Source organism: Salmo trutta, chromosome 14, assembly GCF_901001165.1.
Source record: "Salmo trutta chromosome 14, fSalTru1.1, whole genome shotgun sequence".
Classification (NCBI taxonomy): domain Eukaryota; kingdom Metazoa; phylum Chordata; class Actinopteri; order Salmoniformes; family Salmonidae; genus Salmo; species Salmo trutta.
This window is the reverse complement of record NC_042970.1, coordinates 62,342,765-62,356,332: the sequence shown is the minus strand read 5'-3', so window position 1 is coordinate 62,356,332 and position 13,568 is coordinate 62,342,765. Positions and strand designations below refer to the sequence as shown.

Genomic DNA, 13,568 nt, shown 5'->3' with positions numbered 1-13,568 from the left:
CTTAATTGTTAGACTACTTTTATTTGGGTGGAAAATGGACAGCTGTTTCTATTCATGGTCAGTTATTTTCTTATTTATAGCCTATCTTTTGTTAATATTTATATGTATTCTTTAAATAAACCTAAGGCATGCTAGTCATTTCCACAACAAAACTTCCAGCTGAGCACCAGATAATGCAACCCCTATATGCGATTGAATATCTGCTATTTTTACAGTTCTCAAACGCCCCCACCTGGTTCTCCACTTGATGTGGCCAATTCCAATACGTGACCAGTTATGGCCACCACTACTTCCGGGTTTGCACAAATTGATCAAAGCTACCCTCTCTGCTTTATGCGCCCTACAACAACAACACACACGCGCGCATTTGGAGAACCAAGCACGGCATTCACATTGCACATCGGGATCCACCAACATACGGACGGACAGGGGACGGCTCCTTTAAGAAAAACTAAGTCAGAAAATATCACCCCCTCCTCTTTCGGATCTCCACTTGGATGGTATTGCATCAAAGAAAACCTTCACTGGAGTTGCAAGTGATCGAGGAGACGATGGGGACTGTTTTTGAACATCTCTACATGAATATCTGAAGCATTCCAAGTGAGGGAAGAGCGCGACGAGTCATCATTAATTAAGCAACTTGACAACCTCGATATTGATTGACAGTTTGCTTGTAGAGCGAGACTAGTCTCAATGTTTTTTTTCTTCTGTAAGGGGCATTTTACACCAGTTTCAAGCGTGAAGTCGTAGCCAGTGTTGCTTGTTCATGAACGGTCTCCAGGAGAAAGCGAAGGAGCGCTATACTTGATTGTGGCGTTTTTGTCTTTAGCTGGATTTATGCTGACGGTCTGGCAACCATCGTCTCTGGAGAGACGACCACAGTATTCCTAATCTTGCATTTGGAGTTAGGTCTTTGTTTTTCCTCAGCCCTGGCCTCGTAGAAGACGTTTAGAGTCTGATTGGAATCGGCTAGAGTGACAGACCGATGGCACAACGGGTGCGTATTGACAGAACTTTTAGCAATGGCAATAAAGCTACAATTGAGACGTGGCTGTTTACTGTGCGCAAATTTTCGTTTGTATGGCACAACAAGCAGGCAGCTATGCAAAAAGAGGGTGTTTGGTAGAGCTAGCCTACTATTCAGCATTTGAGCGTGTGTGAGTAGAATAAACAATTGCATTTCCGTATTGTCTAAAGAACTGCAGACTGCAAACTTTATCACATAATTCATTTAACCCCACTATTATGACATGTGTTTTGATATTCTGCGTTTCATAAACGCCGCATCAGTCTTTGGGGGTCCAGTGTTTAATGTAGGCTATAACCAAGTTGTTACACATAAACTTAAACGATTTACAAAAAACATGATGTAACTTTGGTAATAAGAACATGGACGACATTTCGCAAATATTTTGTGTGTATTCAATTTCAGTCTGTACAGATATGAGAATAATGTCGAGAATGTTCGCTTTGGGTTTAGTTTGTTGATATCTGTCCTTTTCAACATTTCATAATATGTATACATTCTTATCTGACATATGACATACAAATAAATCAATTCAACATTTAGAATAAAAAATATATGATTACGTTCTCAAAATATACTCCAAATAGTTTAGATAGGCCACGTAGCCATGCATGAACAATTCGCCTATCTAAAATGCATATGTTTTTTTTTGTTTCTTTAAGCTATTAGTTTTGTCAAGATAAACAAAACAATATTTGATTTCTTTGAAATATTAGCAAGAATACAGACAGACAAGTGTAGACATTTGTGATATTGTTTTGTCTAAGCAAGACCCTTTAGTTCTAATCGCCTGAAAGAAATAAGCATACCCAAAACGTTTGAAAGTTTTACACACATAAAAAGTGAACTGCCTTTTTCACAACGTTTTAAAATGTTAATGATTCAACGTAATCCACAAACAATGAACATTTTCCATTGATTTTCAATTAGGTGATCAACATAGGTTTTTATTGCCACTAATATACTTCCTACCACTAAACATATGATAGGCTACTATTAGCATCATACACCTAACACATTAGCACGTATTTTCTATACTAATTTAGTAGGCCTAGACGTATTTGCTATTATTAGTATAGACTGCCAACAACATCATTTAAGCTATTTTACTATTGTTGTTAATATACTTTTCTTGTTATTAGTCTTTATATTCCGTTTTTATTGTCAGTATTATTACATTATTACTTTTATTATAGCTATTATCAACGCAGGCGTTCATTCAACATGAGGAGAGGTAGCACAACGTCGATGGTCGTTCTTTTAGAATATTCTCTATCTTTCACTTTTGACAGTATGAAGACCTTCCCCACTATGGAATGGACGGAGTAGGACTGCCCTCGAGTATGTATGGGGAACCTCATGCAGCGCGCTCCATGCAGGCGGTTCACCTGAACCACGGGCCCCAGTTCCACTCGCACCAGTACCCGCACTCAACACACGCCAGTGCCATACCACCCAGTATGGGCTCCTCTGTCAACGACGCTATAAAAAGAGACAAAGATGCCATTTACGGGTACGTTTATTTTACTGCCAACGTAAAGTGTACAGCCATTGGGGATATCAAGCACCACAAATGTGAGCGATTGAAAGTTTAAGAGAGAGGGAGGCTTTGGGAAATTCTCGCTAATTATAACCGCTTCTGTGTTCGGTCATTACGCATGGCGCTATATATAGGCTTATTTAAACTTTGTATATCTGTTTTGAAATGTTACATTATGACAATATCCCCAGAGTTTTCGAAAAAGATGCATAGGCTTCGTTTGCATTTGGCTTTCAGTCAAAATATAATGTTATTTTGCATTCACAAAATTCATGATATGGACGTATTATATTGTTTAGCGGGAGCCAGTGGTTGAGTGAGTTAACCTACCTCCCAAAATGTTTGTAAATCCAACTCTCAGAATTAAACAATTGTACATCAAACACATTCTCAAACTACCCTGCCTACTTCAACAAATGTATAGGCAGTGTTGTTTATATTTGTGCGCCATAATATAAGCATATTTTCAGGCCAAGTTTAATAGTCTTAAACTCTATTGAAAAGTTCATCATGTAATTCTTTTGCCTGAGTTACTCTCACTGAAGAATATGGTGTTACTCGAGGGCTGAGTTTGCCATACGACCAGTTATGCCTATATGACCAACTCATTTCATGCAGTAAGACTAGGCCTACTTTTATGTAATTATTGTGCTGTTACATTTCTGAATGTTTTATTAGTGCAATATCTATTCAGTTTGCAACTGAAAACAGTAGGCAATGTGATTGAAAGTCGATGTAACCCACTTTCTTAGTTTGGGCCTGTACCGACACGCAAACTTTCCAAGGCGGCATTACAACGTTAATGTCCCCTCTCTTCCTTTTAGGCATCCCCTTTTCCCACTTCTAGCACTGATTTTTGAAAAATGTGAATTAGCAACTTGCACGCCGAGAGAAACTGGGGTCGCTGGAGGCGACGTGTGTTCCTCGGAGTCTTTCAATGAGGATATAGCAGTATTTTCAAAACAGGTTTGACATATCTATTTACTTGTTTTGTTGATGTTCAAATTCGTATATTTTAGGGTAAATAACCGTTGTGCATTGGTACTTGTTTTGTAATTCTGCACTGTGAAAACGTTGTAAGCAGCAAGCTGTCCCATGCATGTGAACACCGTGGTGATGAATTATGTATGACGAACAGTGAACTTGTAACACTTTTGTTTCAGATTCGATCAGAGAAGCCTATATTTTCATCAAATCCAGAAATTGATAATTTGGTAAGAACTGACTTGCTTTAGGCCATTCACAAGAACAGTATCGGACAGTTGGCCTATGAATACATTCATTCATTGTCTACAATAGCCGACACTTTAGTGTGAATTTGACTTTATCACAGTCCTTGTTATTAATGGTGTCATAACAGATACACGTTTGTGTAATCGTAATCTGTCAAAAGATTTTCTTGTCATAAAGTTTGTTTGCTTTATGCTAATCATTTTAATCCTGTTGATCCCGATCCATTGCCTACACGTTTTTAATGGCCGTGCGCGTGCAAACACACACCCACACGTGCACACACACGCACCCATAATTATAATAATAATGTAACGCTCCAAAATGTGAATAAAAATGTTTTAATGCAAACTTTTTCCTCCTAGATGATACAAGCAATTCAAGTATTACGGTTTCATCTGCTCGAGCTGGAGAAGGTATATTTACTCATAACCATCTCATGCACTGTGTGACTGATAGGCCTGCTGCTGTACAAATCGGATATTTTATCACGGTCGATTGCGATGATGCATAGCATTAGGCTATAACTCCGTAGTAGAGGTGTAATAGCGGTGGTAGTATATTTGGTTGCCCAAATAACATTTTTATGTTACGGAGTTGATAATGTTGTCATTGATGGATGCGCTTGCAGAATATTAGTCGAGGGCGTTTATATAATAGTCGCCATATTGCTCATGTTGAGCCTATATTAGGGAGGAGATAAAGTTGCTAAAGTAGCCTACAGTTCTCGCTCAATTATATAAAAAATGTAAGAAAAATAAAATAATCATTCGTTTTTTTTCAAGTAATGCAAAATGTATGTAATGTAATATAGTTCTGCTATTTCTGAAGCCAATTTGCTTGAATAGTAATGTAGGCCTGTCACAAGGCGAAGGATAGGCTATTCCTTATAATACCACTGATTACCACCATCTACATGTATTTTTTTAGGGCTTTCCCGTAGGGTATAGTGTTCACTCAGTTTTGATACATGTTTGGTTGTCCTCTGTGTTTGCAGGTACACGAGCTATGCGATAATTTCTGTCATCGATACATCAGCTGCTTGAAAGGAAAAATGCCCATTGATTTGGTCATAGACGACAGGGACGGTGGAAATAAATCTGACAGTGAAGATTTTACAAGATCGTCTGGGCCTCTTGATCAGGTAAACTCTTGCCTATTACGTGCGTATTAATACAATTGTCGTCTGTTACGTGCATTTGAATTGTAGGCCTGTACAGAGAACACTTCGCACGCATTTTATGCTTTCTAGTTTTATCAAAATAGAGAGGCCTATGGAAAAAATATAATTTAGGAAATTGTTGGCCTCCTCTTAGTGATATAGATTGATAAGTGACTTTAAAATTAATCAAATATTAAATGTAGGCCTAACATTTGACAAAATGATAAAGGGAACAACGTTTCTGTTCCATTTCATTTCAAAGCATAATAAATTGTTTTATTTTTTCGGACATTTGGAAAAAACTTGTTTAAAGTAAGGATCCTGGTAAACAATTGCTTTGCTTTTATTATATTACTTCTTGAATAAACGCTTTGAGGGACTATGATAAACATTTTAATTGTTATTAGGCTATTTTATGTTTTTTTTATGTGTTATTTATGTTCATTGTGCTCGGCATCTGCTCGAAAAAGATATCATTGATCCAAAAAGGGACGAGAGGTGTGGAGTGAAATCTGCTATTTTTTTCGTGTGAATGCAACCAAGCAAGTTTTGAAGTCACGTTGCACCCACCCCTTGAGCAAGGCTTTAGGAATATGGAATCCCTTCCTCCGAGTGCCATGTCAGCCACACAGCGACTTGTTAACCATTTAACCCTTTATTTACCAAAGCAACGAGCACAAATCCAGGCAGTTTAGTGGAGTGTCAAACGCTCACAACTCAAATATCTCTGTGTTTAGTTTCAAACACCCTCCCAAGCCTATATTAGCCTGTTGTTGAGATGTTCTGAGTGTCCCATTCACTTTACTACAGGGTTCCAAGCTCTGTATAATAAAATAACCCTCTATCCAAGTCTATGCTGTATTCTAGTATGAATCACACTACTATATATCCACAAATGAATATGTATCCCCTTCAGTTCTCTCACCTCCATCAGGCAGTGAGACTTCCCTCCAGTAGTACTTCCATCACATCTGCTGATTTGCACTTTGATGGTCATCTTTGATTGCGCTGTCACCTGCATGAGTGTTTTTATTATTATCGATCAATCAACATGATCTATGATGAGCGCAGGTCCCCTGAGTCTTATAAGCACTCGTAATTTATGCTTTTGATTTAACAAATTGTGTGGCTCAGTCGGTAAGGGCGCGGCGCTAGCAACTCCTGTCGTAGGCTCGATTCCCGCTGGGGTTACATATACTAACATGTAAGTCGCTTTGGATTGAAGCGTCTGCTAAATGGCATATATTATGAAGCAGCACACTAACGTGTAGCCCCTGGATGTGGAGGTCAACCCAATAACCCGTCCAACCAGCCTTCACTCACTCACCCATAAGTCCATGAATGGCACAGCACCCACCCTACCTTGCAGGCACTTTGTCCCCACACCTCGAGCCCAATAGTGTACAATTTTCACACTTAATTCCACACTTAATTTCTCTTCTCAAGTGGGGCTGCTTAGGGGAGTACCTACTGGTTATGGGTGGATATTGGGAGGTGGTGGCGGTGTGTGAGTGTATATGCATGTGTGTGTGTGTTTGTGTACATGTTCGAGTGCATGTGTGTGTGTGTGTGTGTGTGTGTGTGTGTGTCTCGGTACTTGCCACCCTCGGTCTCTCGGGAGCGGTTCCATTCTGATTGAACAAATCTCTTCAGCCCTATACTCACTCCCCCTCTTCCATCCCCCTTGGTCGTTTCGTTGGGAACTCCTCTTGTTGGAGTTGGCCATTGCTGCTTTAACCATTTGTGTTCTGAGCATATGTTCTAGATTACCACAGCCTGACAGCATTCTCATGGTATGCAGCGAAATACATGATATATATTTTTCCTTTTTTTCCTTCCCAAAGAGGACTTATTATTATTAATTTGCTGGTCAAAAACAATTATGAATTATAGGGTTAGCATTCTGACCTGGAGTTAGCAATGAGTTAGCCACGATGCACCGCCAACTGAGGGGAGTAGCTAGCCAATGTGTACAGGGCTGTGTGTTTGAAATGTCTACAGGCTATTTCTCCTTTTCCCCCCACATGATATGTACTGCGTATGATATGGATATGATATTTTAAGGAAACTAAGAATGCGGCTTTCGTGCCGACATACCTTGGGTCTCCATCTACATCTCTTTTAATCAGTCGCCTGTGGACTGTTCTCTATGGATAACTTCACTTAAATCCCTTGGTTTCTATATGACGAATAGACCATTGACACGTTCTCTGTGATAAATCGGATTCATACTGTAGTTTCTTGGCTGATTGTCGGTGTTGTGTCATCCAATCAGATCTCGTGGAGCAGAGACCACGATGACACGGCGTCAGTTCGCTCGGCGGGGACGCCCGGGCCCTCCAGTGGGGGACACACGTCACACAGTGGGGACAACAACAGTGAAGAAGGTAAGGACTCACTGATAGGTAAGATAACTGGATAGGTGTCCATCATTATTGCCTTGGTCTTTAAAGTATACTTTCATATCAGTGGGAGGAATGAGGAAGCTATTTTAGAGTTTTGGGACAGATCAGATTCACTTACAGGTAGAAATACTAGAAAGGTGTCCACCATTATCGCTTTCGCCTATCCAGTACTTTCAGATTAGTGAGACAGTGTTGGGACTGATCCGATGTCAAGCCAATTGGGTGAGTGTCACGTGTTGTCGAGTTTGGATTGGATGTGATGTGGAATAGAAAGACAGACAGCAGAGAGAAAGAACGAGTGAATGATGAGGGTTGACAGAAAAATGTGAATGCGGAGCTCAGCCTGGGACTGGATCTGGAAGAAAGGGCGCATTATGTTCTAGTCGACTGAGCGACGATTTATATACCAGCCTCTGAGCCTCTTTTATTTGGACATGGGGAAAGTGTAATAACAGAGAGCAACACACACACACACACACACACACACACACACACACACACACACACACACACACACACACACACACACACACACACACATCCAATGCTAAGCTAGCTCCTAATGGTTGAGGTAGAGAAGAAGACTAAAAGGGACTCTCTCTCCTCTGCTATTGGCCGTCTTTATGAGCAGGGCTCTGGGTTTGTGGACTTCCGCCACACTATCGAAATAGTTTCAGGCAGATGTGTATCACCTATTAGCTGGGCCATTTGCAAAGTGCTGTTTGTGTGCCAAGTGCAACAAGCGTTCAGGGGTTTTGTTATCTCCCGAATACATTTTCAGTTTAGCACCGCCACGGGTGGACTGCTTCGGGGATATCTGTGTGTTTTAACTCCCAAACACAAATACAGTCACACAGCCAGAACACAAGGCCCAGAACACAAGGCCCAGAACACAAACACTCCTAATGCCCTTTTTATTCCCCATTTGGATGGTTGGGGAATTGTGGCTCCTTCAATGGAAGTATTTGACAGAAACGTATTGGTTGAGCTTCTGTTGGAAAGTGGACTCTTGGTTGATCCATATTGGGGTATGTAGTCCAGTGATACCTTAACACTGGTTCCTTGCATCACGTCGATAGGCCTAGAGGACCAGAGAAGCTACCATTGGATAGTCATGGTTTTCCGACTTTTCAGGAAAAACCTGATACATACCTGAGGAGAGATTTGTTATCTCCCACTTTAACTGAAAGAAAAACTATCTCTCACCTGTAGGGAGGGGAGGTGTCAGTGCCGGGAAAAAGAGGCGGAAGAAAGAAAACAAAGGGAAAGCTGGTAAATAATGTCCCAAAGAAGGCAAACAGTTTCAACGACTTAGTTCATCGCTATGGTGATGTCTGCAGTTTGGTCAAACATTTAGCTCTGTTCATTTTAACTTGCTGGTAGCCGATAGAGAAAGTCCATCCAAGACAAGTAGTCAATTCATCTCAATCTTTTCTTTGTACATTGTCCGTGTTTTGTTGTCCATGGTTGCTTGAAGTTATCACAAGCCTGACCTGAGCATTGAGGCCATTCTTCACAGACCCTTGGATTGGCCGACAATGGTCACATGGCTGCCTTGCTCCTATAGGGAAGTGCGTCTTGCAAGAAAGGACCAATGGTGGAAGCCTGGTGCAAAATAAAAGGTCCTCTCTCCTCCTAGGCCCCTTGCACCAGACCATGGCCAATAACATTTTGTGCAAACACTTCTGAAAAGCTCAGCAATTGAGCAGGCCAGCAGCTGCTGTGAGCGCCGAGCTTTGACAGCTTGACTTATAATGTTTGCGTGGAAAGTGCAAGTGGATTTTTGTGCCGCTGAATCTTGATGCTGGAAGAGAAAGGAGCAAGCAGCGATATTGAACAGTAGAAGAACAAAAGGGTGAGAATGGAATGAGGAAATACAAGAAAGAAGAAAGAGAGAGTGAAAGAGAGTGAGGATGAGCAATGAATCCTTTGGTTTGGCGTGGGCATGGTCAATGCTGCATAACCACAGCTGAGCTAACTTCATGTTCAGAGTTTTTTTGGAGGGGGAAACAAATTCCTTTGTATGGCCTCACTCTTTCACTGGAAGCCAGACAGGAAAGCCGAGAGTAGCAGCGACTTCCCGTGCAACCACCACTTTCTCCGGACCTCCCAGAGTCACTGCATCGCTTTACTCCTTCCTCCGTCTTTTAACACAACCCCCCCTTCACAGTCACACATAGCTGGATGTAGAGGAGAATTTGACATGTGCAGCTCTAGTCGCTGAAGAGCATGTCCCCCGTCTCCACCCGGTACACAGGTTGTCGCTGTGAAACTTGGAGCTGTCACAAACCATTAGCAGGTTGGGTCCAAAGTCACCACGGCGGTGACATATCTCTCCTCGTAGTGTTGGACTAGAGAATGCTGCCGCGACACGGCGCACTGCGGAGTGTAAATCAGCCTGAGGGAGCCCGCCGTCGTCCCCCTAATGAGGCCGAGAGCTTGTTTATGGACTTCAGCATAATTTTTATCATTATTTCCACCTTCTCAGACTCTTGTCGGTCCCAGTAGAATCTCACCTCTGTTTTGGCGGCAGAGGTAATGGCAGGAGAAGCCTAAGCGAAGTCAACCTCCCAGCTAGTGAAGTCACCACTGGTATTATACTAATGTGGTCAGTAGTTGCTGCCATATGCCTGCTCTGCTTTAACTGACTGTCTCTAACCTTGCCTGTTGCTGTTTAAAGTGTCAGGAAATAAAATCAAATTAACCTCATTACATGGCACTTGACGAAAATACTGCGTACGGCATGATTTGTAATTGTATTTGGTGGAGGAGAGGTTAGCAGTTAGCAGACGACGGTGGGCTTTGGTAAAGATGAAATGGACTTAATGTTGGATCAAAGGAAGCCTGGTCACAAATATGTTGTGCTGTCTTGCCAACTCCTATGATAGAGTTGTCAAGACAGTACAGAGAGATCTATGGTCAGGCTACCTTCAATCCAGCATTTCATCCAGTTCCTCTTTAGCAAAGCCCCCGCTGTGCCGCAGACAATGACCATATGAGTTGGCAAGGCAGCACAAACCGATCTGAGACCAGGCTAGATCGAAGGAGCATTCACTTCCAATGAGACATCTTGGATTACGAACCCATGGCCAGCAGTGTAGCTCTCCCAGGCCAGATGGGAGCTAAGTAAACATAAGAGACGAACTTGAGCGGAAAAAACAGCGAGAGGAATAAACTGGGTATTAAATCATTGGCTGGTTTTGGACTACGCCTGCGTCCCAAATGGCACCCTGTTCCTTACATAGTGCAGTACTATGGACCCTGGTCAAAAGTAGTGCACTATGTAGGGAATAGGGTGCCATTTGGGACGCACCCTATGTCTGTGATATCTTGGAGATGTACTGTATGGATTTTGGGGGTGGGCAGATGGTGCTCTGGGTGGGTCATATCAAATCCACAGTACAGTCAGAGAGTTCAACCCCTGGCTTAAAAGCTTTCTGAGATGTATGTATATTCATAAATCTTTTCAAAAATATATATACAGTATATATGTTCTGGGGAGGTTTGGTGCATCACGTGTACGGTACTTTGAGCGTTTTGTATGGAACATTGAAGACTCAACCTATTCGTTCAGACGCTCTCTTCTGATGATTATGTGAAGGTTTCTTGGATGAAGATGTTGATGAGTCAATCGTTTGAAATGTAGAGAGAAATAGATTTTTCACCAGATCCATCCGTATTTCAGCTTTAGAACTATCTCCTCGCATTCTGAAAGACTGTGTAGCAGTAACTCTATTACAGCATCCTGCAGTTTGATAAATATAATCAGAGCAGTGATAAAACTGTGTAAAAGGGTCGAATTTCGGAAGAAAAAAAAAGATCAGTTGCTGTCTTTTGGCCAAGATGCTGGAGCAGAATTCTCTCCTTTTGGTTGAAAACGTTTCTGTTTTAATGCACCAACTAAACACATTCAGGTAAACAAGGCCAGGAAAGCACGATCGCTGGCTAATCATGTAAAATGTAACATTATTCCTTCCACAACCCAGAGAAGCTATGTTCAAAGGTTAGAATTCCTGAAGCAAAATTGTGCAGTTGTTGACTGTTGTCCAAGAGAAGATAGTCGGTTGCCAGGTTGTAGCAGAATGGTCTGTCCTTATTCCCCCCACAACCTGGGGAAATAGAGTAAAAAAAAAAAGAAAATTCTGAAGTTAAACGAGCAGTCGTTGTCTATTTGTCCAAGAGGAGATAATCGGTTGCCAGGTTGGAGCCGAAATGTCCTAAACCCCGCTCCTTAGTTCCCCATGGAACCACCAACCCACACTAACTGTTGCCTTTGTTTGGACAGGTGACTGCATGGACAACGGGGTGGCCTCTCCCAGCACTGGGGACGATGACGACCCTGACAAGGAAAAGAGGGATCGTCACAACAAGAAGCGAGGAATCTTCCCTAAAGTGGCCACCAACATCATGAGGGCGTGGCTCTTCCAGCACTTGACAGTGAGTAGAGTAGTGGATCACCATTACACTTCTTAGAAGCCAACCAGTGATACCTCAATACCGGCGGCCATTTTGAGCTCCATGTCATGCCCTTTAGCCTCAGTTACACTTTATGGGTGTTTAGGGTTGTTGTGACAAGTCTGAAATGTAGCGATGAGGGAGGGGACTTTCCCCCTGCTGCCTAGCAGGTTTAGGAGGATTTGGCTGTTGAAATGACTTTTGAAATGACCACCGAAGTTGTCAAACTGAACCATGCATGTGGGTGTGTACGTGTGTGTGTTTTTTTTTACTAGTCATGTCAAAGCTATATGGATAATTATTTTGTAGATAACTTCTCCCTAACTCTCCTGTCAGTCGCTACGAGTGCAGTGAGTTGTGAGAAAAGACTTTGGTTAACATGCACGCCATCCAATCGAGCTAGAAGGAAGTAGCAGTAAAAAGAGAGGCCATATTTTCTGTGTCCATAGTCTCACGGATACAGACTGTTAAAGGGAGACATATCTGATAGACACAGACATATTTGATTTACAGCTTTGGCCAAAGCTAGCAAGCTAGTCAATTGGCCAGCAGGCACTGAGAGAGAAACACTGAGAGGATTTTGCTATGCAGGCATTTTCCCCCCTTTTTCTGTCTGGGCTCCATACAAGGAGAGGCTAAATCGGGATGTCTCGATGGGGGTCAAGGTGACTGCCAGGACCTACCACTGAACCTGGGGGTGGCTGCAGCCTGCAGCAGATGGGATGTGGGAGAGAGGGAGGAGAGATAACCCAGGTAGAGAGAGGGAGGAAGAGAGGGAGGGAGAGAGAGTTGACCATAGACATTCCCAAGTTCTCTGGAGAGTAACATTTTGGTGTGTGTGTGTGTGTGTTTGTGTGCATTGCCACTATGAGCACAGTATCTTCCATTTCCACCGTATCGATTCTCAAGGACTTGGTAAAGGTTCATGCATGTGGTCTAGCAAGCTGGCTGCGGATGTGTGTGTGCGTATGTGTGTACCAGGAATCCTGGTGAGAAATGGGGGCGCACTCTTGCCCCTCCAGCAGGGAACCACAGGCCTTTTCTTCCTCTTTCCATCCCCCCAGCTCCCCAAAGAAAAGGTAATTATGTGATAGGGTAATGGGACGAAACCCAGGCGTTCAGATTGTTGCCATGCCCACTACATTGTGGGAGGTTCTACTTAAATTGGCGGGTCGTTACCATGGTGAGGGGGGTAGGAGGCGGGGTGAGGAGTGAGGGAGGGCTTAGCAAGCACCCTCCCTCCCTCCCTCCCTCATTTTTTATTAATAATTCGTTTTTTTTCCATTTGTTATTTCTTTCTTCTCTTAGTTGTGCACAGAATATTTAAGCCTGCGAGTCAGAGAGGAGCCACAGCTTGTAAAAGAGAAACCACAGCAGAACGTGCTGTTTTCTTCACATGTTTTCGCTTCTCTTTTTACAAAGTGTTTCATGTAAAAAGCAAAAACCAACTGGAAGGCATAATCCCTGTTAATGCAATTAGAGGCTAATTTGCCACCCTCTTGCTCACAGATGTGCTGTAATAACAACGTGTGCTCCAACCCTGCAAGCACATTCTACTCAAACCTGAGCAGAAACAGGTGGGAAAGAAGTTGTACTGGGTCGCTAAGCGTACTGTAACTTTGTTTATTGAAATTGGGTTTGAATAAATTACAAGTTACCTGTAATTTAAAAAAACACCCAAATCTGTGAGTTACGGAATGCTTCGGTCACACAGAGGTGAAGAGAACTTCTGAACTGGCAAACTGCTCA

The 13,568-nt window shown here is 42.4% G+C and overlaps 1 protein-coding gene across 2 annotated transcripts in view; it reads left to right on the top strand.

The window, feature by feature from the left end:
* Nucleotides 1-337: 337 nt before the first annotated feature.
* The window catches only part of LOC115208566 (homeobox protein Meis1), a 36,228-nt gene continuing 22,997 nt past the window's right edge, over nt 338-13,568 (top strand). For both annotated transcript variants that reach the window (XM_029776725.1, XM_029776724.1), the window contains exons 1-8: nt 338-997; nt 2,320-2,540; nt 3,392-3,533; nt 3,731-3,781; nt 4,163-4,213; nt 4,795-4,941; nt 7,235-7,346; nt 11,650-11,801. In XM_029776725.1, coding sequence (XP_029632585.1) covers nt 986-997; nt 2,320-2,540; nt 3,392-3,533; nt 3,731-3,781; nt 4,163-4,213; nt 4,795-4,941; nt 7,235-7,346; nt 11,650-11,801 — 888 coding nt within the window. In that variant the 5' untranslated portion in view covers nt 338-985. The remainder of the gene's footprint in view (nt 998-2,319; nt 2,541-3,391; nt 3,534-3,730; nt 3,782-4,162; nt 4,214-4,794; nt 4,942-7,234; nt 7,347-11,649; nt 11,802-13,568) is intronic.